Here is a 27,015-nt window from a genome sequence, read left to right as displayed (position 1 = left end):
CTTGTGATTGAGATTTTAATTTCCTCTATATCTCTTTGACTCTGCTTCATGCGATCTATTTTTTCCCTGTATTGCTCATTCAAGGAATTCGTCATTTTTCTGTTCTCCTCTATTTTTTTTATCAATGTCTTCTTTAGAAGCAGTTATTAATTCTTCTACTGCAGTGGTTTTTCAGATTGGGTTTCCTCCCTATGTTTCTGTAGTTGATTCTTTACTTCAGATGCTATGAGTTCTGAGAATTCTTTTTTTATTTCAGAAAAGACTTCCACTCTGTGTTTTTCCTCTATAACTTTCTGCTGTTGCTTATTTACTATCGACATTATTAGTTCGTACATTTGAGGTGAGCTGGTAGAAAAGAATTCCTCTCTGAGTTCCTCTATGACTTTCTGCTGTTGCTTATTTACCATCGACTCTATTAATTCATACATTTGAGCTGGGCTAGTGTCCTCTGCACTTGTTCTGGGTGGGCATTGGGTTTCCTCCATATGTTTTTGCATTTGATTCTTACTGCAGATGTTATTAATTCAGGGATTTCTTTTTTTATTTCCAATCTGAGTTCCTCTATACCTTTCTGCAGCTGTTTCTTTATTTCAGAACCTGTTGATTCATTGCTTTCAGCTGTGTGATTCCCAATTTGTTCTGTGTTAGTGTCCTCTGCACTTGCTTTGGGTGGACTTGGGTTCTGACATTGCATTTTGCTCCTTCTCGTTGTCATTTTGTGGTGTAGCACTGTCTTCTGACCTTTGTTGTAAATCTTTATTGCAGTTATAACCTTAGCACCTACTGAAGTTCAGGTGCAGAGCTATAAATTTTGGATTTATCCAGCTGTGCCTGGCTTGGGTCTGGCTGCTGTGATCAGTTCCATCCTGTTGCTTCCCTTGGGGGTGAACCTGTTGTGCCCCTCTGGCAAGATATTCTGCTTGGGGACTAACTGGGTGGTTCTGTCCCCTACACTCTGCAAGGATTACAGCTGAAGGGTTTCATCCCAGGCCTCTATGCCAGGCCTGACCTGAGTCTGGACAAGCTGGAGTCGGGGGGAGAGGCAGGTCTCCCACACACTCACTGGGCCTGGACTAGGACTGGATCTGGGGGTTCCTGGCACGCGCCAGAAATTCCTATTGGGCAGGCGGGGTAGGGCAGGTGCTGCACAGTGGTGGGGGATGTCCCATGTGGGTGGAAGAGGGTCTCTCCCTTGCTGTGCTTGGACTGGGACAAGTAGGTCCCACTGGAACAGGGTGGTCGGGAGCTCTCCCACACACTCACTGGGCCTGTGGTAGGACTGGGTCTGGGGGTTCCTGGAACGTGGCAAAAATTCCTATTCAGTGGGCAGGCTAGGGGAGGTGCTGCGGAGTGTTGAGGGGGTGTCCCAAGGGGGTGCAAGAGGGTCTCACCCATGCTGTGGCACCTGGGCTTGAACCAGTAGGTCCCACCATCACAGGGTAGCCGGTAGCTCTCCCACACACTCACCGTTCCTGGGCTAGGACTGGGTCTGGGGGTTCCCGGAACGCGGCCCACTTTATCCTTTTTGTCCTTGAAATTCTCTTAGTTTTCCTAAGACAATTCTCTTATAGTGATCTCTTTTTTCTCAACAGAGATACACAGTTCCTCCTGCTTTGCTATTCTCCTGATGTGTCTTTAGGAAATTTCACCCACTATGCTATTTGTTATCCATGTTCTCCTGTTTGCTCACCAAAATATCCAATAAAATTATGTTATGCTCCAAAAGAAAGCATCCAATTGGAAGCATTGTCCTAAGGGAATTCTTAAGTTTGTTCAAAAAGAAAAAAAAATGATACTTTCTTGAATACCAGTACATTTTCTCATTATATTTTCTACCTCTAAATAATGGTTTCTTACTCTCAAAAAAAAGAAAGAAGAAAAAAAAATCACAAGATATAAATGTGACTAGAGACTACTTTAGATTTCCTTCATTGTTTTATTGCAGGAAACATGAGATTCCCCCAATAGTGTGAACAGTTACTTGCTAATAAGTTAAGTCCTTAAACACCAAGACAATCATATATACATATGAAATACTTCCACTTTTTGAAAGATAGGACTTCAGATCCCTATGTTTGATAATGAAATTAAGGTACGTGAGTAGAACGAAGCTATTAAAATGTTCTCTCTCAGTTTGTAAGGAAAAAAATGAGCAAATTATAAATTTTGAAAATTTAGATTCATTGAGTGATGAATTCAGTAAACATAGTTTAGCTAAAAATGATATGGGTAATTTACAATTTCAGGGGCTACAAGACCAAAACAAGTATGTACAAAATACCACTCACAAAACTTAACAAATGCAGACATAACCTTTTACACATAGAAGGAGCTTAAATAGCTGTTGAATGGTTATTTTTTTGTCACATCCAACATGGTGACTTATTTACTGGCTGACTAAGGAATGTAGTGTTTTCCAAGATGGACTTAGGAATAACCCCTTGAGTTTCATACTACATAGAAAAGCAAAGACATGGAGTGCTGCAGAGACACTCATTGCACTGTAGGAAGTGGAGTGGTGACGTTAGTAATCAAAAAGCAATTTCAGCACCTTTGGGTAGAAACTGAATAAGACTGGAGGTAGAAAACTAAGATTCCCCTTCTGGAGTTTAGCACATGACTCAACCTGTATTGAATTACCACAGTAAGGTTTACATAAAGTAGACAGTTTAGGTTTTGCATTAGACAGCTTTTTGGGGAGAGTAAGGACACTGAAATCCGTGTTAAAAAGGATGGTAGTAAGTTGGATAAACATTTGTTCTGACAATACCCAATTTAGCTTTTCTTATTCTTGTGCATTCATAGACTGCATTTTCTGTGCTGAAGGAGTATATCCTAAAGGGGTTTTATAAAATTGAATAAGATAAACTGCTCGTATGAGTAGGAAGTTATATTAGCACCGTATAAAGGCTAAAACACTTGGAAATTGGGGAGTTGAAGTGTAATTATTTAAGATAAATAATACTAATCACATATACTGTGTTGCCAGAAGAAGCCATGCCAGCAAATAGTGTACATAAAGTTATCTGGAAAATGTTAGATTTTCAGGATAACTTGTAGAAATGATATTGAAAATAAAAAAATAGGACCGTTATTTCTTTATGACTGACTATATCCTGGCTACTGAAAGGAGAGACATGAGGAAATCATAAATATTTAAAATGGGTAAGAAAGCCAGAGCTTCCCTGTCTGATAGTCTTAGTGTGAGATTCTGTTCTCACTGCCTCATGTCTAGCACAGACATGGTTAATGAGGCCAGTCTGATAACCACCAATTTTCTTTCAGCTTTAGGCTGCATTTCCTCAGCCCAGTAAGTAGGGGAATTTGCTTGCTCATTCTAATGTGTGTGGATCCTGTTTTCCTATCTTATCACCAATTCTTCACTGTTCACAAGACATTTTTGCCTTGTATCCTCTCACACATTGCTATCAATATTTTCTGCTGGCTTTCAAAGTTAGTACCATGGGAGACAAAATACATTTGAGGCACCAAACAACAAACATCAAAATGATGTGACCCAAGTAGCCACAGTAGAGGATGTCTGTTCCTCTAAAGCATTTATACTAACTAATGTGGTTTGTGACTGGCTCATCTATGACTTGAGTTTATTCACATAATGTTCTGCCAGGAGATTGTTATTGAAAAGCCTTCATAAACATGTGCCACCTACTTTATGAATATTATCCCTCAGCCATCACCAGGAAAGAAGAGCATGCAGTCATGCTCCAGTCAAGCAAGCAAGCCTGTCAGTCTTTCTGTTTAATGTTGTGGCTTCCAAACACATAGTTGAATTATGATGGAGTTCCTTGGTGGTGATTCCTTTATTTAGTAAAGATAGTGTGACAAGAGGTATAGTCAGTAAATGTGTATGCATTGAAATGCTGTGTCAAGATTTTCACTTTCATACTTCATAAGTTTACATAAATCTGCTCACCATATAATTGATATATTAAACACATGTGGGCTAACATGATTTTTAAATTATCTTTGCTATTTGCTTATATGGCTGAATTCTAAAAATGTTAATTTTGTAATTAATTTCTAACACATTGTTTGGTAACTATGAATAGCTTTTGTTATAAATCACCCAAAACCTTAGATCACTGAATTGTCTAAATATGTCTTTCCAGTTAGTTTTGGGAAAGGTTTTTTTTTTGTTTGTTTGTTTTTTCCATTCTTGCATCCTTTCTCCCAAGTTTGGTTTTTATCCAGGAATCTACTGAAGCCACTTTGATGAAAGTGGTTGATACTTTTTCTGTTATCGTATTTATTATCCTTTGACCATATATTATTTCACCATGTTTTTCATGAGTCCTCCTAATTTTTTTTTTGGGTGGGAGGCTTCTACCATCTACTAATAGGTCACACTGGTTTATGGCCTCTGGTTTGGGTTTTATTCTTTTCTCCAGTGAATGCATTTTCTCATTGCCCTACCATCTCTTCTCTACAAAACATGTCACCACCTTTGTGACTATCCTGTACTTTCCAGATACTCTCTGTGACCTCCTTGAGCATTTCATAGACTATTGTTAGCTGACCATTAGTCCTTATGCTACCACTTTAGGGAAGTTTCTTGTCCCATAAAGTATTAGATTTTGGAAAGAATAATTATGCTCCTATGATACAATAGATATATAACAAGTATTTATTGAGTAGACAGAAGAGTGAATAGACATATTTATAGTATACAGCAGCATGTACTTTGAAGATTTATTTAATGAAGAAAGGTTTAATGTATTTAGCCTAGGCTGTCCTATCCTTGCTTTTCTTCTTTGATGTACCATTTCTATGTGTCCCTTGAAATTAGTGTTACTTTTAACATACCTCATGAAATGCAAGACCCAAGAATACACTGCAGTACCAATACTGTTCCCCCTCCTGCAAACCAGAGCTGCATCCAGGCAGGCTGAGCTGCATCAGTGCTGTCTCTGTCAGTCATGAAATACAGGCAGGCCACTTTCCTTATTTCAGTGCTCACACTTTGCTGTCTCTTCATTGATTCAAATTTGGAATAATCTTTGATCAGTTACACACACTTTGTCTTTAATTATCCTCCATGTTGCATAATTTTTGTCACCTGCTGCCTTTCAAATCTATTTTGAAATACACAACTACTCATAATCTCTGCCATGGCTTTGATTCATGGACAAATTTAATCTGCCAAAAAAAATGTATGCATCAGAAAAACAAAAACTTAAGTAAATATATTAATACTAAATTTATGGAGACATTATGAGATTCATACAACTGACCTTTGGCCTCTGCAATTACAAAAGGAGCTTAAAGTGGTGGCCATGAGCTTCTAGACATTTATTTGTGCAGCAAACTATTAAAGTACATATACATTTTTTGGCAAAAGTATTACTTTTATTTATAAGGTTCTATAGGTTGGATTTACTATATTAAGTAGTACATATTTTTAAAGAAATGTTCTAGAAAGGCAATTGTGAACAGTATATCCCACCAGAAATACTTTAAGGTATGACATTCCTCTCAACAACATAGAAATTAATCTTGTTGCCTTCTTGACCACCTCTGTTAGTCAACTACATATCTTCTAGTCTCTCAGATCTAACAAAAATAAACTAAGATCTGTAGGGAGCTTCCTTGGCTGACCATCTGTCTGAACATCATTTAAGATTCCTCTCATGCCTAGTCTTTTCCTAGGCTCTACTAAGGCATTTGTCCATTCCTCCGGGTCCAATGTTAAGATTTGTGTGTCCAGACATGTAAGCGATGAGAGGTAGTGATGTAAGTTTCGGTCTACAAGGCACTGTTCCTACCATGTCACTAAACATTGCATAGTGCAGCCCTCGGGTTTTGTGGCAGCATCTCTGGAGCCATGCTGGGGATGGCGGGAGGAAGAAGAGTTTGAGAAGAGAGGCAGCAGCAAGGAGCCTATTTCTGCTTCCCATATTGGCTTTTGGTTAGAAAAAATTGGAGGACAGGGATCCTTGGATAGACAGGAACATACTATGGTAATCAGAACATTTCTAAAAACCAAAGCAAGTTCTGATGGCTTTTCTGAAAGATTTAGGATGGTCTAGGAGTGAGATGGGCAGTATTTTTTTTATATATACAATTCAGTGGATCGTTAAAAGGAAACCCTGACATATGTTCCAAAAGACAGCACTGTCCTGATTTTCTTCTGAGGCTCTCTTTTCACTTTCACTTCTTACCCCAGGAACTTTTCTCATTAACACCTTCACCAGAGTTGGAGCTGGAGAAGAGAAAGGAAGTGTTCGGACATGTGCCTATTTGCATAACTACTTTGCTGAGTTAATGCCAGGATGCACAAGCATTCTATCCAGGTCCGTGGAAAGGCCAGTTTTTATCCATCATGGTGGTATTATTTTCTTTTTTAGCATAGAACATTTTATTGCCAGGCTTCTTTTAACTGTACATTATAAATAGTGTCTGATTAAGAATGTTCTGGATGGGTTAATTAGTGTGGTGACTATTATTAAGCAAACTGCTTGTTAGTATTATGCCTATTTGATCTTGGTATTGATGTGAAGTAATTGACCATAGAGCCACATTTAGAAAAGCTGAAATAAACTTTTTTTTTATTTCTATTATGGCAATAAATTGTTTATATTAAACATGTCTTTGAAAATGTGAGTTTCATGGCACAGAGAATCAGAATAGTCTCTGTGTAGGATGGTGGATGAGGTTTGGTTTGTTTTGTTTTTAAAAATAAAGAGCAGTTCTATTGAAACAAAGTAGTAAGAAATTATTTCGTTTTTGCCTTTGTTATTGCTGCAGAGTATGTGAAAATCGAAGTGTTTTAGGACACCCACACATACACTAAAGGAGGTATCCTGTTAAATTCAGCTAACTGCCTAAATTTTTCTTTTGGTGGCAATCACTTTAATAAATAGACTATTAAAGAAAAAATGTGAGAAGATATTATATATAAGGGAAGCATAGCTTATAACCTTCTTTCAAGTAGTCAATTGTTATCTATATTATTTATTGGTATTTTATCCAGTTCTGTTATTCAGTTTCCCTAGCTGTCACATTTCCATGGGGAATTTATTCCATGAGCTAATAAATTATACCATGAGGGAGTTTTTCTTGAAATTCAACTTAAATTTTCCCATTCTTAATTTCATCTCATTACTCCTAGTTATACCCCCTTGTACTAGGCTAAATAATTATTCTTTTTCCTTGGAGATTCCTATTATGTACCCCTCTAGTTGTCACTTCACTAGGCTATTCATATTTAGTTCCTTTAATCTGTCCTCATAAATCAATTCTTCTATTGCCTTAATCATTATTATTGCTCTTTTAAAAACTCTCAAAAAAAATAAAAAATAAAAACTCTCTAATTTTCAAACATATACAGTTCTAGAGTGTCCCTGATGAAATCAGCATTCACAGTGTTCTATTCTACAGGCCCATTTTCTTCCCTCCCTTTACAATTGGATTCTGCACTAAGTGACATCAGTTTGCTGGGTCAAAGCAGCATTTGTTCGTCTTGTCAAACTCAGGATGATTTTTCACTGTCTCCAACTTGCATACAAGGTTTATTCTGATTTTTTTTTTTTTCAGCTTTCTGGGATTTGTAAGCTCTTTTGTTCCTGTCCCATTTACTGAACTTTTCCGTGTCCTTATTCACTACTACCTATCAAGTCAGTCATCCACAGCCTGTGGTAACATGGGAATTTAGTCTTCTTTGAGAACATTTAAGAAATGTATTGAATAAAAGGAGAGCTAGCACCTTGCCCAGAGCTAAATTCCTTGTCAGTTACCAATTTCCATTGTTTACAACCTTTTAACCAATCTCCCATCTCTTTTAATTTGTAGTTTTGCTCACATGCTGGCCAATATGAACGGGTTTTATGAGTAAGAGGGGTCATGAGATTGTTTTCTAAAATGAAGATATGTTATTTCATGCCCTTTGAGATTTTTAATTTGAATACTTGTTACACTAAATATAATTCTGTTAAAATCCTTTTTAAGCTTGCCTGACATTATTTATCTGACACTAGCAAATGGTTTATTTGTTTGCTTTATTGTTGTTTTTCAGATATGTACAGATGTTCCTTCACTTAATATTTCTTTTGTTCAGGAGAAGCTGAAGATGTTGGCATAGTCATTTTCTTTTTTACCTATTGTGGTGATAAATTAAGATTAGAAAAGCAAATTCTTTTTTTCTTGAGATAGGGTCTCATCATATAGCTCAGACTTTCCTAGTACTGTATGTAGCCTAGGCCGGTCTTGCATTGAGCCCAAGCCTCCCATCTCAGTCTCACTGATGTTGGAATTGTAGGTGTGCATCACTAAGACCAGCTTTTTTTTTATTTTGAGGCAGACTTGTACCAAGTTGCTCAGGTAAGGCTTAGACCCCTAGCACAGCCTCCAAAATAAGAGTACAAAGGTGTGTAAACCTTTTTTTAAAGCTTCTTAGAATCCCTTTGGTGTTTTCAGTTTGTTTTAAGAAGAAAACTCATTTGTCCCCTTAACAATCTTAGACCCATGAGATCTGCAGATATAATCATGTCTCCCTCCCATTTTAAATCAGTGATTGATTTATCACTTTATTACATCATATTTAAGAAGAGAATATCATTCTTTGTGTTTTATCTATCTGTATACAATCATCTGTTTATTGTTGGGTGGTTCATATATTCAGTTGATTTTTCTCCTATTTAGACTCAGAATATACATTTAATGAGACAAATGTAGACACTCCCAAAGCAAGCTTTCAGGTGCTGGAGTGTGCAGGGCATATACATACAGCCAGAGGCCTTGACTCAAGCTCCCATGAGTTGTCCCTGTTTGCTAATGCTCCCTGCTTAGGAACACAGTGACTCTGGTCCTGTAACTGACTTCTTAAACCCTATGTCCACTTCTGCTCACCTAACTTGAAATAGAAACCTACCCTAATGCCTCAGAAACACAACTCCTTAGATTCCACAGCTGCCACCTAGGTTTTTTTTTCAACTTCATTTCTCCCTCCTCACTTCAGCTTTATAGAGAATTAGACACATCTTTTACTAGACCTCCACCTACACACACTCATGTACCATGAATCCTGACGTTAATGATAGGTGTTATTCTTTTTCCCATTCTCATGGTTCTAGATGCTTTTTGGTAGGGTTCTGTTTCCTTTTTTAGCAAGAGTTCTCAACTATGCCTATGTCTGCATGCCCCATTTTGCAAAAATTCAACTTTACTTACTCACCCTTTTTTCCTTCTTTCTCCCTTTTTTTCTTTCATGCATATACCCAAACCTTAGGTTTCTTCCTGTGTCACAACACAGGGACTTGTGGGACTCCATAGGAGTAGCCAGTGGTGACCTAGGAGAGGACTATTGCTGTAGCACCTTGCAGTGTTTCATATTTTTACACATTCATTGAGGGCCCTTGATTCATTTCCATAGTGTTTCCATTATTCTCTCAAACTATCTTTCTGTTCTTCCAAATGTGACTTAGTGCTCCCTTTCATGCTTTCCTCTACCTTCTTGGCCCCAAATATATGTATTGTCCATTTTTTACTTACTTGCTTAAGGATTCAGGAAAAGGTAAAGATCCTTAAATGGGCTTCAGCAACTTCAAGAGAGCACTTGGTCATGTAGCCCAGTCTACCCCTCCAGACTTACATAGGAGCCTCTTTGGATTACAAGTTACTCTCAGAAGAGTTCATGATCCTGCTACCCCTTTCCTTTGATGACGCTTTTCTTTCAATCCAGACCTTACCCAACTTGCAAATTCCATGCATTAGACTCTTTCAAGACTTTCCTGATTCCCTAGATTGGATTAATTTCTTCTTCACTTGAGTTGAAAAACTTAGAATGTCCATATTTTAGATACAGTATAATCCAATATGGGTCCGTTACCTGTTCATAGCTCTCTTTTCCACCGTGTTCTCAGCACTCTTAGCTTTTCTCCCCAATAAGAGATCCAGTGTTTGCATATATAGATAACATATTTTAGGCTACATTTGAATTTTAAAGATTTTCTTTGGGGCCGGGGAGATAGCTCAGTAGAATAAGCACCTGCCTGACAAGTGTAGGATCCTCAGTTCAATCCCCAGTACCACGGGGGAAAAAAAAAGATTTTCATTGTATTTTCTATCAGTAAGTAATGGATCCTGAACAGCTATCAATAAGAAACAGATATTGAATATGTATGAAAGTGCTGATATTGTCCCATAACAAACATTATAGTAAGATATTGTAGGGAAGAAATTGTAATGAAATGGTTATTAAATGTAGTTCAGAAAAACAGTAGCAAGATCATTTTGACCAAAAGTATGCACAGTTGTCCAGGCATGCAAAGTAGTCTGTGAGAAGTGGTAAGAAGTAGCCTAGGAACTAGCAAACATTTTTATAGGATAATGAACGTGCTGCTTGAAAACAAGAACTGTATTGTGGGGTAACTAGAAAACATAAAATGGAAATGCAGGAAGATGAGTGAAGGAAGAACGATAAATTATTTCAGTAGTCTTATATTTAATTGTATGTGCAGTGGAGGTTTTATGTTCCCCAGAAACTCCTTGGAAACCATTCAAAGATAATTTTGTCTAATTTGAAACCTTTGAACCACATCTCAGTAGTTAATTTCTATGAAACTCTTCCTAAAATTTTTGTTAGGACATCCTCATGGTTTTTTTTTTTTTTTCAGCTTTATGCGCAGTTATCTTGTCCTTATAGAAAGGTAAGGGTAATTTTACATTTTTTTTTTCACTAAAAGCATATTGCATTCCCTTTTTGTAACAGATTCATGCCCAAGCACAAAATAACCCATTTAGAGAAGATGCTCAGCCTTAAAGGAAATGGCAGTGCTGATCTGGCCATGGCCCTTCCTGCACAACCAGAGCAGAGAACTCCTGAGAGTTTATTGGAGAATTTTAATATACTGTACAGTGTACACGCTGATCTTCATGCTGCACGGGAAAACCTGGAGAAGTCATCAATACAAGGGTCAGACTTGGAACATGCAAACTCATCCGATAATTCAAGATCTCATCGTGGGGAAGATGCACAACATCTGACTCTTAATTCGTTTGGCAGTTTGGGTGGAGCTGGTGAACAGCCAAGACCATTGCACGTTGTCTGGCCTCACAGGTGGTAAGTCAAAATGTGGACTTGAGTAGAACCTGGTAATAGGACTATATTCCAGTGATTGACTTATTGATGTGCTGTCCTCATGGCTTTACAAAAAGATCACTTTCTTATCATATTACTAACATAGTGAAAGATGATAATAATCAAATATTCTGTGTTTGGAATTTGAGTTAAGAGAATAACTATTTGCAGTGATTTGTTAAACTAACAATAGTAGCCAGACACTTTCAGAAATTCAAATCTTAAGCAGTTGCAACATATAAAATGCCATTTTGGATACATATACACACACACACACATTCACATAACCACAAAACAATTTTACATGTATACATTTTTAAAACAATATCACCATTAAAACAAGAACAGTTTCTGTTATTTGCTACTGCTTTAATCAGTGTCAGCTAGGTAGTTTTGTTTTACTTGTCATAACATGTGTCAATACATGGAAAACTGTTTTCCTTCTCCCAAATGTCTCTGTATTGTACTAAACAAAATACTATCTAGCCGAAGGATCTTTTCAAACAGAGAAAAATCAACTGCAGTATATAATCCCACCAAATATGAACTTGTAAACTTAACCCTTGTTCCTATAAATTAGGATTTAAAAAGGTAAAATGTCCTGATAATCTTCTGCTATTAGGCAGGAACATTTTAATCTAGTTTTTATTCCTCCCAGTTAGTTTAATCTGCATGTGGCCTGATTAGAGTTCACTTCCCCACAGATTACGGTCTTTTTATTGCAGAGATCCTGGGCTTATCATTAGGTCAGATTTTCTGAGAGCAACTGTTTGCAGGTAAAGTAATAAGCACACCACACCGGCTGGGCAAAGCGCCTTTGCCGAGGATTTGACTTCCAGCACATTAAACTCCAGAGTCCTCCCAGCTGATCTGCAGCATCTGGTACCTAAAGGGATTTTTATCTTTGATTCTAAATATACAAACATAAAATTTTAGGATTGAAAGTTGATGTGGAGTGTGTTCTGGATTTGTTTGTTCCTCACCACATGTCCAGCATATCCTTTCTAAGGGAGTCGCATTTGTAAATCATATTTTACTTAGAGTGTGACAGTGTTCGGTATTTTTTACATTATTTAAAAATGTAGTGATTCTAAATAAGATCAACCTGTTTGAAGGTAAAATAAATGTCCTCATTTACTCCTTTCTGAAAGCTTTTTCTTTTATTCCATTGATTTTGGTTGACTCTGAAATTATAATTATTGCAAGAAAATCAGTTCTCAAAAGTTTGGTTCTGATTTATCATAAAAATGCTAATTAATTTATAGACTGCTGTTACTAAACAGTGATATGGAGGGAAGAGTGAGAACCATGTTATTCAATACTTTGCACAAAATAAGACCGAGCTATGTTAATAAAATTAACAATATTAAATTGAATAATTCCCTCTCTTCCTTTTTGTATTTTTGCTTTAATTTAATTTAATTGCCTAAAGTTAGTTGCTTAAAGAGATACAGCATTATGTTTGTGCACATTCTTATTGTTAAAGCTAAATTATTTTTAATTTGGAGAAGAGAGAAAAAAGCCACATCAGCAAGAGTAAGTGCCAAAATATAAAAGTAACACATTCATCCTTACGGGTAATATAGTAGAACATTGGAAACTTGGAGGTTGCCAGACACATAGCTAACATTAGGGCTAATTTTGAAAATCTAGCGTGCAGTCAATTTTACTGATGCCTGGGGACATACAAGGTAGAAGCTGACAAGAGAACTAATTTTGTTTGGGTTATTTACTGCTATGCATCATCCTTGGGTTCCCGCCTGACACACAGCTATATGAAGGGGGATATTATCACACACTAAAAATTTATGTTGACATTCGATATTTGTTCAATATGTCAGCAGTATTACTTTCATAATCAAAAGAGTAAGAAAAAGAGAAAAGAAAAGCACTTTATGCTCATATAGATATATCTTTTTAATAACAGTCTATAAGGTTAATATAGTTTACCTTTGAGAGTATACAATGAAAACAAGCAGGGTTAGGAGGGGAAATGACAGAAAGCATCAACTCGAGCTGTTTGTTTGCCATTACCTAAGCGAGCCATGTCAGCTCTCTGGCCCGCGTCTGATAGCTATTTGTTGTACAGAGAGCACAGCATAAAAAAAATATCAAACTCTTAATACTATTGTGTGCCCATAACCATCTGTCACTGCTAGCCTGGAGATGAGAGGAAGATTACGAGGAATAAACACTGAGCCGCCGAGCATTGGTAAAGCCTTCGGGCAAAAAACTCTTGTGGGGACATCAAAGACATTCTAATTCCGAGGCAGTCAAGGATTACAGTGTGTAACCTGTGCTGACAACAGATAAATGACTGGCAATATTGTGCCAGAGCTGTTGGGTCCTGCGTGGAGTACTGATGATGATGGTGATGATGTTATCTTGCAGAATGGACTCTGCTGGGATAATTTTATGATAAAACACTTTTTTCAAATGCCACTGGGTCTAGGCAGACATTTACTAGCTACAGGGGTAGCAATCAGTTTCTTCAAAATTTACTGTTCTAAGCCCATTAGAGATCCAGCACAGCAAGACTCTTCAATGAAAATCTAAAACGCCTATATTTTCTTTAGGAGAATATATGCAAATGTTGTGAGCTGAACTCCTACCCCTTAGTAGTAGATGCTTTATCATCTGATTTATGTAAATTTGCTCATAAAAATACATTCTATTTTTAATTGGTGAATATGAATTAGAAAATTAAGATTCTGGTTCAGCATTCATCAAACATCCCAGCTACAAGCACACATTTATTTAGAACCCTAATCATATGGGTAGAAATCATACCATTGACCAGTCAATACAAATCGCATTCTAAAGGAAGGGGCCAAAATTGTGTTTCTGTTGTAGCTCTCTTAGTTTGTGCCTCAGCCATCTTTATGCTTTATGTATCCTTTCCAACAGTGTAAGTTACTTTAACTACCTACTCAGTGGTGGCTTTTCTTTGAAGTACCCTGCAAGCTTTTCAGGCTGTTGCATTTCTGTTGTGTCCACATGTATTATTTCAGAGAGAAAGTATTTCAGGAGAGGAAAGTGCATCAGTAGTTGTTGCCCCTGTGAATATGAAGGAGAAATGGACACTGGAGGGCCAGAGGGTTCTTAAGCCCTGTCATTACTTTGCCTAACAAAACAAAAATAAAACTCTTCTCCTTATCATAAAAAATATATCCATGAAATCATGCTGTTGTGGTAGTCAGCTCTAAAAATGAAGTGATGCTGACCTCATTGTGTTCATTCTGTGCTGGATCATGAATGGTTTAAAATATAGTGTTAGCCTCTAACATATCTTGTACTAAGTCAACCAAATGTAGAGCCTACTTGCTAGGATATGTATCAAAATCAAAAGTGACATTTTCTAGGAGATTCATTCTAGCTTTAAATCTGTATTAAAATGTCTGTGTATGAGAATAGGCCTCTAAATGCAAGGTTTGCCCCTGTCTTCAGTCTTTCTGAATATCGGCTTGTCGAGGATTATAGAGAGCAACCTCTGCTGACAGTAGATAAATAACTGACAGTATTTTAACAGAGTGGCTGGGTTCTCTGCAGAGTAATTTGTTTTCTACTTTCTACCCAACCTTTAATGTTTTGTTATAAATGTCTATGCAAGGCATGGTTAATAGAAATGACTTGAAGAGAAAGATCTGTAAGAAAATACACGGTAATTGGCAATGCTTGTTTTTTAACTATTTTCTTTCTAAATATTTTACTAACCTTGAAATAGTACACCTGTTCCCAAGCTTTATGTAAATGTTCTCTACATGGTGTTAGGCCCAACATACACAATCTGGAGGCACAGAAAAAATAAGTTTAGAGAGTATGGGACATTTATATTCTCAAGGCAGTGATTCTCCTGGTTCTCATTTGATAGCAAGCCTTTTCGCAGTCTTAAAAAAATTAGTGTGGCACCAAAGGGATCTTGATTATCGAATTTTACCTATCAATATTTACTGTGTTAGAAATGAAAACTGGGAGGGAAGCTTTAAATCTATATTAAATTGTTTCAAAATAACAATGAAGAACCAAACACATGTAAACATAAATTAGGTATTTTTATTTAAATTACCATTTTCAAAACAAAAAATAATAATGAGGGCTGATATGATTTTACATTTTTGTATGTCTGAAATATCTAAGTGGAAGCAAACTTGATTCTTACATCTCTTTAAGTATAGAATCTGTTGCAATATCCAGTTTCGGTAGAAGTTTATTTTAATTTAATTTTATTTATTTTATTATTATTTTTCTTTTTTTTTGGAACCAGGGATCAAACTCAGGCCCTTACACTTGCCAGGTAAGTGCTTATTCTACTGAGTTATCTCTCCGGCCCCTGGAAGTTTATTTTTAAAAAAGATCCTGTTTCACAAAGAGGTGCTGTTGGAAGAGGGAAGAATATTTGAGTGTCGTATCCTGGTTATTGTCGGTGTTATTCTTTGATCCTATACCAAAACTAGCCAAGCTGTCTCTCTAAGACTAGTTGAAAAGCAAGCCCTCACACCACTTCCCTTTGCTCCCCATGCTCTGTTCCTTGCATTTTGAATAGATTCTGTAGTGTCATGTATTGCTCATTTGGAAAGTACAGGCTCACAGAATGATGCAGATGTTTCATGTATTACCCCAATTCATTGTATGGTTTCAAAAACATCACAGTTGTTAATATAACCTCTGATCTCATAAAAGAAAATTTTGAGTTTTGATAAGGTATCAAGCTCATAGTGCAGATACAATTGTAATGGCTGCTTAAAAGTTTAAATGTAGAATTACAGAAACATTTTTGTTCTCTTTGGTGACAGCTTTATATGGTTAATATCTAAGAAAATGTCTGCCAGAGATCCAAGTCTGACCAGCAATCCTTTGTCTAGCAGTTTTTCTTTCAGCCAAACTCAGTATTTCATGAAGAAGACTGGTAACCTCACAACTTAAGTAATCATACAAATTCTTTTCTTTAAGAAAGCCATTGTAGGGCTGGCGAGATAGCTCAGTGGACTAAAGCACCTATGTAGGCAAGCTTAGGCAAATGCAGGAACCACGGTTCAATCCCCAGCACCACGTGCCGCACCAGCCCTTCCCTCAGGGCAGGCTGAGCTGGCCACAAAAAAATAAAATAAAGTAAAATAAAATAAAATGAGGGGTGAAAATGAAAAGGATAAAAAAAAAGAAAACCATTGTATCCTGATATTCAATAAGTAGGCTTTACATATATTACCACTTTTATCACAAAGAATACTAAAAGATGTCTATTGAAGAGATGAAATCAGTAACTTTTACTACATTTTCAAGAACATTAATAAGAGTAACAAACTTTTCTTTTTCTGTCACTGCAAGTGCAGGTAGTAGAAATAGGGTGTCTCCTGCTTCACACTGCTGCCATCGCCTTGACTCCTGCTAAGGCATGCGGTTTTCCCTTAGGTGTCTGTATGCATTGCAGAAAAGCCAAAGTGCATTCTTCTATTACTGTGACATACTGTAGCTTAAAGGATCTTCAACAGTGTCAGGAAATCTCAGATTTTGTTAATTCTTTGCAAAACTCTGTCAAATGTGACTGATGATCACATATATAAAAATATGGCTGCCACTAGCCATTGGAATTGCCTGTTCTTTTAGTTCTTGTATAGTAATGTCTTTTGCCCTGAATGTTAATGTACCATATTGCAATTTTATTTCAGTTGATAGCAAACAAGTGTTCATCATATCTGAGAAAACTCTCTTAGACCAAATGGAATGTTTCAGTGTTGGCTGAGTAATTAGAAAATGACTGAATAAAGATCTGTGATATAAGAAAATGTGTTCTGATCTGAAAAACTAAATGAGTGGCCCTTAATTAAGTATATTCTAGTTAGAAAGATAAGATAGGAATGTGCTGTGGGACATGTTAAGGAGTTTGAAATTATTAGAATCTCTATGACTTCATTTGAACTGTGGGGAAACTGTCAAAGCTTTTCATTTAAAGTTCAAAGACTTCTTATGATGTGTACAGTATTTGCAACATTTTGAGTAAAGTAGTGATAAGTTGATTTATGCAAACTTGATTAGAGTTGGGAAAGATAAGATCCAGTCTTTGGGAAAGAGCAGCATATTTGAAGTATACTTAGATGACTCATTAAAATGAACTACGTACTCTAATATTGAAAGTATATGACATCTGTATTTTTAGAAACTTTGATGAATTCTACCTAAAATTAAATGAATGATATGAAATGAAAATTATGCTTTCTCAGTCAGTAGTAAAATAAATTGCTCTTATATTTTGACTGTGAGATTTAAAAATATAGCTTAGAAAACCTAATGACGACTGTCTTCTAAAAGGATGTGCGTCAGATCATTGGATGATATTACTTTTAGGCCACAGTAAACTCAAAGTGGTTTTCTCATAGGAAACTTAGGAGCATTGGATGAGAAGGGCTTCTTAAACCTTCCAGGGCTTACTGGTCATTACCTTATAGTAGAGTAGTACATGTGGAGATTTGGCTTTGGCCGTTGTGCCAAGATGTGAACAGGAAAACAAAGTGCTGGCATTTGCATAGTAGCATCCTGCATTCTGTTTTTTTGTTATATATAATCTGGGTTTTCTACAGAGAAATGATCTTCACAGAAAATTAGTTCTGGGAAAGATGGTCTGGCTACCTACCTCTCAGTGCACTACATCACAGCCTCCTCAGACCTATGAATATCCATCTTACTTGTTCTGGTTTCCAAATAAATATTTCCATAGCTGTTTTTCAGTAGCACCACCTAGTAGCCTAGAGTTTAGGAGGAAGTTTTGTTTGTTTGATTTTTGTACATCCAGAATTTAAAATGAACTGTAGCATTTGAAAAACAAACTGCTATGTAGGGAATTTTACTAGATTCTTGGGGAAAAACTGTAGTCGAACACTTGCTATATATACTGAATCATGTTATTTTGTCATCTAACCTAGTACTATTAAATGAATGTATGGAACTTTATTACAAGATATTGAATAAATAGTATGGAAGTGAGTACTATGGAAATCATGCCTACCTCCAAAAATATAGTCTAACCCAAGTTCCATTTTTAATTTCCAGTAATTCCCCTTATAGTCACTATGGTATTTGTCAAGTCCTTGATTATATGTAAAAGTACAATTCTGCCTTTAGTTTCTCATTGCATCTTGTGGTGTTTTTAACTTTCTGATATACACCATGTCAGCATGTACTATTTCTACCTATAGTCATTACTATCTTGATATTCTTATCTCTGTGTCATAAACTAAAGGTCTTGTTACTCTTTCCTGCCTAATGTGGTTACAGAGTTCTCTAAACTTGACTCATTGGTAAACATACTCTTCCTGCAAAAGGTGGCTTTTAACTTTGGTTCACTTATGACTGTTACCTTGAATTACTCGAATTACTCAAGGTCCATGTTTGCTTTTGCTTCTTTTAGTTCACTGCTTTTTTGATCAAATTCTTATACTATATTAACATCACAGATGAGGGGTGGGCAAGATGAGAAATAGTAAGTCATTGAATAGTAAGTCAATAGCAGATGGCTGGGTTGGTCAGTGGATGGCTGGGTAGAAGGATAAATGGATGAGTGATGGGTCAATGGGCAGGTAGGTGAGTGGGTGCATATATAGATGGATAACTTGTTTGTTATATACATTATGTCATGTGTATGATTGTGTGAATTTTAATATATGTCTCCTTCCCAGTCACTATAACTTCAATCAAGTTGACCTGACCCCTCTATAATTAACTCACTCTTTCCTCCCATTGTCATGTGTGATTATTTTCTATTTTTCCATGATGGTAGTTACCATTATATTTCATTAGAGATACCCTCAGTCCATTGCTTTCCACAGATATCTGCCCTTATTGATGTCCCAGCAATGTGTGAATTCCCCTGTCTCTGAGTTTCCTCACCACAGGCAGTGCACAGTCCAGGGTACCACGTGAGCATGTAACAGAACTTTCCACTTTCCACTTGCCTTCAAGTGAGGCTCATTGCATGTTTTAAATGATGGTATTTGTTTAGGGCCTTGGGGTTGGTTAAAAATCAGTTTATTTTAATGGAAATGTAATAATAATTGTGAAGAAAGGCTCCAACTGGTTAAAAAAAAACACAAAGGAATGTCTAAATTACCTTTGAAAACTAAATCCATAAGCAAAGATCCCTATAGAATATTTTTACCTATCTTTCACCATAATTCATTTGTGAAATTACTGTAAAGCATCCACAAACGTCATTCTTTAAACCTTATATAAAATCCCTACTAAATGAGATCTTATAGCTTTTATAGGTTAGCCATGCTGAGGTTCAATAAATGGATTTCTCTTTTTTTTTGTTTTTAACTCAGTCATTGATGCCAAAGTCCAAGGTAGAATAGTAGTAACTATTATAAAATTATGTAAAGTTTCTTTTTTCCTTGTATCATCTTCATTATTGGGTATGTCACTAATTAGCTACTTCACCACTGTTCCAGCTAGCATCATTTGTTGGATAAACAAAAGAGGAAAATTCAGAAACACAAAGAAGTGAAATGTTTGAGATTTGTTTTAAGATGTATATACCTCGTAGTGCCTTATCTTTTCTTGAAGGAAATAATTTATCATGATCTTAGTCAAAAATATTTCTCTCTCTGCTGTCCTTTTTCATTAATTTAGATATGTTTCTAGAATGAGAAATGATGTTACTTCTAATTATGGTTTTATGTAGTTAATTTTCTTCTTTTCTTCCTAAGCTGGGTGTGAAAGGCAGTTTCCTCCCAAAGAGGAAGGGGGGCTAGTTACTGGGAGGGAGAATACTGATAGAGCTGATCTTCCTGTTGCCGTAGCAACAGATTTATTTATTAGGGGTTGAAATGACATGAGTTAATATACCGCATACCTGCTGATCGGCAAAGTCCCCTATTTCAGCTGCAGTTGACAATTAAGTCCTGGACAGCTACAGCCAGGGGTTAATGTTGCTCATTAGGAGAACTAGGTCATTACTGGGAAATCAAGGCACTTAAGGCAGCATGGGTAAAATACAAAATTCAGCATCTAGATGAGTGAAGCTTTTTTATGTTAATTAACCTTATTTTCCTAGGTTTAAAAAAATCTTATATGCACATGTCAGTGGATCAATTAATTGAAAAAGGAGTTAGTTTATTTTACTCTCTGAGTTGTCTTCATTTCCTTTGCAAGGATTTCATTATTTTATGGAAAATTCTTATGTCTATATGATGAGTAAAAAGGGTATTAAAATTAAGAAGGGAATCATCATGGAAATCAGTTTTACCACAAGGGAATGAGCAAATAAAAGCCTTGGAAATGAAAATAAATAAGCTTTGCTAATACCTCACCTAAGGAACAGAATATAAGCCCATCGGAGCTGAGAGGTATTTAGAGGTACTTCTGGCTTCTTTATTAAGCAGTTACATAGTTTTTTGACCTTCAGAAACTGAAACTTTGGAAAGTGATTCCAGTTGATCTTTAAACATTCTATTTTGCAGAAAGCTACATAGCAATTTAATAAACAGTAACTTTTCATTCATAAGTAGTTTTTTTAATACCTACAAAATCAAATACATTAGTTGAAAGTTTTTATTAAAATATATGAATGGGTGTTTTTTTCACTTGATAAGTTCATAAACAATGCACCAAATCCCTTTTATAAGCTTTGTTTTAGTTCTTTAAAGAATTTTTATGTTGAAAAAGGGGTATTTATAGGATAGACAAAGATTTATTGCCCCAAATCCTATTTTATTTTCATTACCCTACTGCCTCCATTTAAACCACCTCTTAGGAGTTCTTTTACTTCTGGAATTGTCTCTGTGGACACAGAGCAAAGTGAAAAGGTACCCGTCCTATCTTAGTCCTCTAAAATAATCTATTTAGCAGACAAGTCAAAATCACTATAATTCCCCTCCTTCACCTATAGGATGTAAACTCCTCTTTCTTAGTAGAAAAATAATTGATTTAGTACTAAAGACTTGGTGTAGAACTCTTGTTATTTCTTACAATTCACCTTTAACTGCTTATCTCTCTGGTTCAATGTATTATTTTTCACCTGCCAAAATCATTTCCTGTGCTGCAAGTGAAACCAGGCCTTCAGATACTTCATTAGAAAACAGTACTCTAATAAACCTCTATTAGTCTGAGGTATATTGCCACTTATCATCTGATTTAGCATAAAATCAACATTCTAGCACATCTCAAAAGCTCCCTCTTTCAGAAAAGTATTTCAACATTACAATTAGACATGATCCTTGCACCTATCATCTTCTACTGTGGTCAGTCCTTGATATTGACAAGAATATTTTTAAGGGAGAAATTGCTTTCTCCATTTTCACAATTGTGATGCAAGCGCCTGTGTTCTAGAATAAGAAGATGTAGAAAATAGTATTGGTTCTTCCCCCAAATGTCTTTATCTTTTTTTTGGGGGGGGGGGCAGTGGGGAAGGTGGCTGGAACCTGTTTTCCAAGTTCTATCTCCACTTGTTTGGGGAGACTGTCTGACTATGTCTTGGCCAATTAATGTAACAAGAAGTTGCAGCACTTCCAGGCTGGGTCCATAAAAATGTTTCATTCACATTTTTCTACCCTCTTTTCCCCTTCTGGCTGGGCAGACATGGAAGGCACTGTAGATGATGACAGTGCCTCTTTGGCTTGGTACTTTAGATGACCTCATGGAAAAGGATTCCCTTTCTGATCTGTGCTCGCCAGTGTATCTATGGACCATATATATTTTAATCCATTTAATGCTTGAGAACCTATCTTACTGAATACAGAAAAGCTACTACAATAATTGAAATATAATGGTGGTTGACTGAGGTAGTACACTGAAGAATATAAGAGATAGAATATATCTTGAAGACTTTGGCCAGAAAAAGTAAATAAATATGTTATTTACTGAGATGGGATCCTATGAGGGCAAAAAAGGTTAATAAAGTTGTTTGGACATAATAGGTTAAATTTCTTTCTTTCTTTCTTTCTTTCTTTCTTTCTTTCTTTCTTTCTTTCTTTCTTTCTTTCTTTCTTTTTTTGACATGTAAGTGGAGATTTCAAGTTGGAAAATGATACACAAGTCTCTCAGATAAGCAGTTAGGATTGGATAATACAAATGGGTTGTCAGCATAAATATGTTCAACTACTGTAAAAAATTTTAACAATAGATTTTAAATCCCTAATTGCATTTTAAAATTTCTTATTTTAAACATTAGATTTATCCTAATTCTGTGGGCTGTAGCGAGAGTTACAGTATACTAGAGTCTGATGTCTTGTAAACCTGTCATCCTTTACCTACCTTGCTCCCTCAGACTGGTCATTCCCTCTTTAACTTTAATTTTCTTCTTTGTAAAATGGGAATAATAGTACGTAACTTGTAGATTTATTCTGAGGATTAAATGAGTTAGTACAGTTCTTGGAAAAGAAGAAGCACTTAATAAACAAGCATTAGCTATTATGTTTAGTAAATAATACAGAATACTTCAGTAGCTCACATAGGATTACTGCTGTTGCCCACTATCTTTTATTGCTTAAAGTCATTTTTTTTCTTAATTCTTCTAGAAAAAGAAACAGCTAAATAAAGTCGTCTTTTTTCGTCTTCATTTTCAGCCTACCCAAAACAAGTACATACTGTACAGAAAAGTAGAATTAAACTACAGAGCAAACACTTCTAAGGAGCAGCATCTGCCTTGTAAATGAAGTCTATAAAAGGCTACCAAATGTCCCCTAACATTTTTATGATTGTTAGAGTATTACTAAACCTGGATGGAATTTTTTTGAAGCTCTTACATCAAGCACCCACACTGACAATATCACAAATTATTTCCGTTTTTAACAAGATGGCTGCCATGAGCCTTTGCTTAAGAATAGCAATACAGTATCTATATAACAAGAAAAAAAAAACTTGATTTAAAAATGTCCCAGTGTCTTGACTGAATAGACATTTAAAAAGAAGACATACACATAGCCAACAAGTCACTTTCAGAGAAATGCAAATCAAAATTATAATGACATATTACCCAGCTAGAATAGTAGAATGGTTACCAAAATTTTTAAAAAGCTAAGAATTGGACATGAAGAAAACTTTTATACTCTGTTGATGGAAATGTAAATTACTACAGCCACTATAAAAAATAGTATGGAGGTTCCTCAGAAAATTAAAAGTGCGTGAGCAAGTGTCACACTACTTAGTGCATATCCCAAGAAAATATAATCAGTCTATTCATGATAGCCAAGGTATGGATTCAACCCCCATGTATCCATCTGTTTTTGATTAAATAAATAAAATAATGTAATGTATATTAGTCAGACATTGTAGGAATTATGTAGTTTTAAAGATAGGATTAGGCAAGGTGTTCTTTTTATCTATACAATTGTTATATTTTCTTGCATAGTACTTTAAAAAAAATACCAGCTTTAGTAATGTATAATGCCCCGCAACTTAATCCCAGCATATTTTGAAGGCTAAGGCAAGAGGATCACAAGTTTGAGTTCAGCATCTTAGAGAGACCCTGTTTCAAAAACTAAAAGGCCTGAGAATGGAGTGCAGTGAAAATGTCCTGAGTTCAGTCCCTTGTAGTATTGAATAAATAAACAGCTTGAATGAGCAAGATGAGTGGAATATGAGCCAAGGCCCATGTGTTAAAGGCTGGGTTCCCAAATAGCAGTTTTGGAAGTATTGGATTGGTAGGTAAAGTATTGGTGGACCTTTAAGAGATGGAGCTTAGTGGGTCTTCTGAGTAGTTTTTCTATCTCCTGTATTATGATGTGAGTGAGTGGTTTGCTTCCATGCAATCCACTATTGCCATCTGGCCTCTTGATCTGAGGGTCAAAGGAATGGGGCCACCTCACTTTGTTGTGGATCTCAAGATCTATGTGATAAATAAACTTTTTCTCTTTGTAAGTCTGTTGCCTCCAGTATCTTATTGTAGTTACATGAAACTAATACAGTGAGGTATAATTCATCTATTGAAAAATTCCCCTATTTTACATATATAGTTCATTAAGTTTTTATAGATTTAGAGGTATGTATCCATCATCATCATCGAGTTTTAGAATTTTTTCATTAACATAGGAAACCCTACATGCTCTCTCCTTAATCATTCTAACTCTGCCCCAGGAAAACATCAACCTGTTTTCTATGTGTATAGATTTACCTTTTCTGAACACTTTATATTAACAGATTCATAATGATATGTAGTTTTTTCACATCTGATTCCCTTCACTTTTGAGATAGCATGCCTAAGACATCTTTCTTTTCTGATCTAAGCTATTTTTCTTTGTGGGGATCTAACACATTTTATTTGTACACTCTTCGTATGATGATTTATTTCTATTATTTTGAGCTAATAAATAAAACTTGCAAACATTTTCGTAGGAGTATTTATATAGAATACATTCTCATTTTTCTAGGATAGATAGATACTTTTCTAGTTTATGGCAACCCAGAAGTGGAAGTTCTGGGTTGCCATAAACTTTGCAGCCTCAGTAATGAAATTTATTCTTTCACAGTCCTAGAAGTCAAAAGTTGGTATCTCCTGGCTAAAATCAAGATGTCATGATGGCTCGGTTATCTTCAGATGCTCAAGGGAAGCATATTAGGGTCTGTAAGCAATCCTGACTGTGCCTGCCTTTTTACAAATCTCTACCACATATAATTTCTTCGCATTCCATATTTCTATTTGGAGCTCACATGCTAGTTTGATTTTAAGTAAAGATCCTAGTGATTTTTTTAATGTAAAAACTAAAGTTTATCTACTTCTTTGCTTCCTTTGCCCCACCTTACAGATAGAGTAAACCTCTCTTTCTGCTGGAAGAATATCCTGAAGAATTACTATACTTTTAATGAGGTACTGATGATGGTAAACTCGTTTGAAAACATTTTTCCTCATATTTCTTTGAGGGTATTTTTTTCTGAGTATACAATTCTATGATAAAGCTTAGTTTTATTAGATTTATTTTGTTACCTTGAAGTTACCTCACCAGAATTTTCTCTCTAACTACTCTAAAGATCTTGTCTTTGTCTTTGGCATTCTTCATCTTTTCTTTCCCATTCTAACAATGAATTTCTTTTTTAAAAAAAAAACTATTTGTGCTGGGGAGATAGCTCAGTGGTCTAAGCATGTGCCTGGAAACCTCAAGGACCTGGGTTCTTTCCCCTTACTGCTGTCCCCAAAACTGGGTGCATGCCTATAATCCCAGCACTAAGGAGGCTGAGAAAGGAGGTGATCCTATGAGTCTGAACTGTGTAGCAAGACTCTGTACCAAATAAATAAATAAATTTATTTTTAAACAAGAAGAGTCTACATGGAAGTGGTTTGACATATTAAATCTTCGGGTGAATGTCTTACGTTGGTCCTGGGAAATATTTACTATTGTGTCTTTACTTACTGCCTCCATGTCATTCTCTCCTTTCCTTTTAGGATTCTATATCCTGATAGTTCTCAATTATCTCTCTCTCTTTTTTTAACCATTTCTTAATTCTCCATATCTTTTTACTCTAAATTTTGGATCTTGGATAATTTTATAGGCTTGAGTTTACTAATTATCTCCTAAACTCTAATCTTAGTTGCATGTTTTGATTTCTTAGTTGTAATTATTTTTTTATTATTCAAAGTTTATATTACTTATTCAAAAGTGTTTGGTCCTTTTTAGTAGTTCCTGACTCTTATGTCTTCAAATCCTTCAAACATACTATTTTTATATACTGTGTTTGATAATTCCAGAATCTGAAATTTTTGTGAGTCTGTCATCTTTATTATTATTTTTTCCTGATACCTTTTTTTTTCTATGTTGCTTTTATTATTTACCATGAGTATATGTTTTTCTTTTTTACATTTTGTCATGGGGAATATTTTGGGAACTATGAGTTGTATTTGTATTTTTCAGGGGCCACAAATGCTTGCATCTGTCAAGTGCCTAAGGGAGGTACCAGCCCAGAACTATTTTACCCTGAATTAGAAATTGAGGTTATTTTCTCATTTTACCATCACAGTAGATTAATGTCCAATTTCAGATTTGTAGGTTGATCTGAGAATAGGATTTGGAGGACAGTTTTACTGATGTGTAATGGGATCATCTATCCTCAGATCTCTTCCAAAGGTTCTTTTATTTTCATCCCACTGCTGTCTATATCCCTGTTTCCAATCATAATTAGTGTAAAATAAATTATTGCTGTGGTTTGTATGCAGTTTGTTGCCCAAGATTTCAAAACTTGGAAGCTTGGTCACCAGTGAAAAAGTGATAGAAATTCAAACATGGGTCCTAAATGGGGAATACTTAGGTCATTACGGTACCACCCTCTGAAGGGACTAATGTTCATCTTTCATAACGAGTCAGTTCCCATGAGAATGGGTTGTTACAAAAAGAGCAAGTCTGACCCCTGAGTTGCTCTGCACTCTACTCTTTCCCTCTCCTTCTCCCTTGTCTCAGTTGCTTTTTTCTCATTTCTAGGACACAGGATCTACGCCCAAAATGAAGGAAGGAAAGGTTTGTTTAGCTCACAGTTTATGAAGGTTTCAGTCCATAATTTGATGTCTCCAAGGCAGCATAGCACCTGGCAGAGTGCAGCAGTTCATGGTGGCAGAAAACAGTAAAACAGCAAGAGCAAACAGGGAGGATCAGGGCTGGGGAGATAGCGCAGTGGTCTAAGTGCCTACCTGGCAAGCACAAGGACCCAGGTTTGATCCCCTGTATGCATGCCCTGTTGGCCCTGGAACACCAGGTGCACTGTGCCAGGCACTGAAACGAGGTGTGGTGGTGCATGCCTATAATCCCAGCACTGGGGATGCTGAGAAAGGAGGATTACTACAAGTCTGAGCTGCTAGAACCTTGTAATAAATAAATAAATAAAGACATAAATAAATAAATAAATAAGAGGGCCAGGCACTGAAACGAGGTGTGGTGGTGCATGCCTATAATCCCAGCACTGGGGATGCTGAGAAAGGAGGATTACTACAAGTCTGAGCTGCTAGA

The 27,015-nt window shown here is 36.1% G+C and overlaps 1 protein-coding gene across 7 annotated transcripts in view; it reads left to right on the top strand.

Moving 5' to 3' along the window:
* The window catches only part of Gtdc1 (glycosyltransferase like domain containing 1), a 369,221-nt gene that overhangs the window by 264,647 nt on the left and 77,559 nt on the right, over window positions 1–27,015 (top strand). For 6 of the 7 annotated variants that reach the window (XM_023721409.1, XM_023721407.1, XM_023721410.1 and 3 more), the window contains exon 6: window positions 10,727–11,077. The exons of the other annotated variant lie outside the window; for it this stretch is intronic. In XM_023721409.1, coding sequence (XP_023577177.1) covers window positions 10,727–11,077 — 351 coding nt within the window. The remainder of the gene's footprint in view (window positions 1–10,726; window positions 11,078–27,015) is intronic. 7 annotated transcript variants of the gene reach the window in all.

The sequence above is a fragment of the Octodon degus genome, unplaced genomic scaffold, assembly GCF_000260255.1.
Source record: "Octodon degus isolate 3935 unplaced genomic scaffold, OctDeg1.0 scaffold00082, whole genome shotgun sequence".
Lineage (NCBI taxonomy): Eukaryota > Metazoa > Chordata > Mammalia > Rodentia > Octodontidae > Octodon > Octodon degus.
Note: the sequence above shows the minus strand (reverse complement) of the source record. Positions and strands in the feature narration are given on the sequence as shown.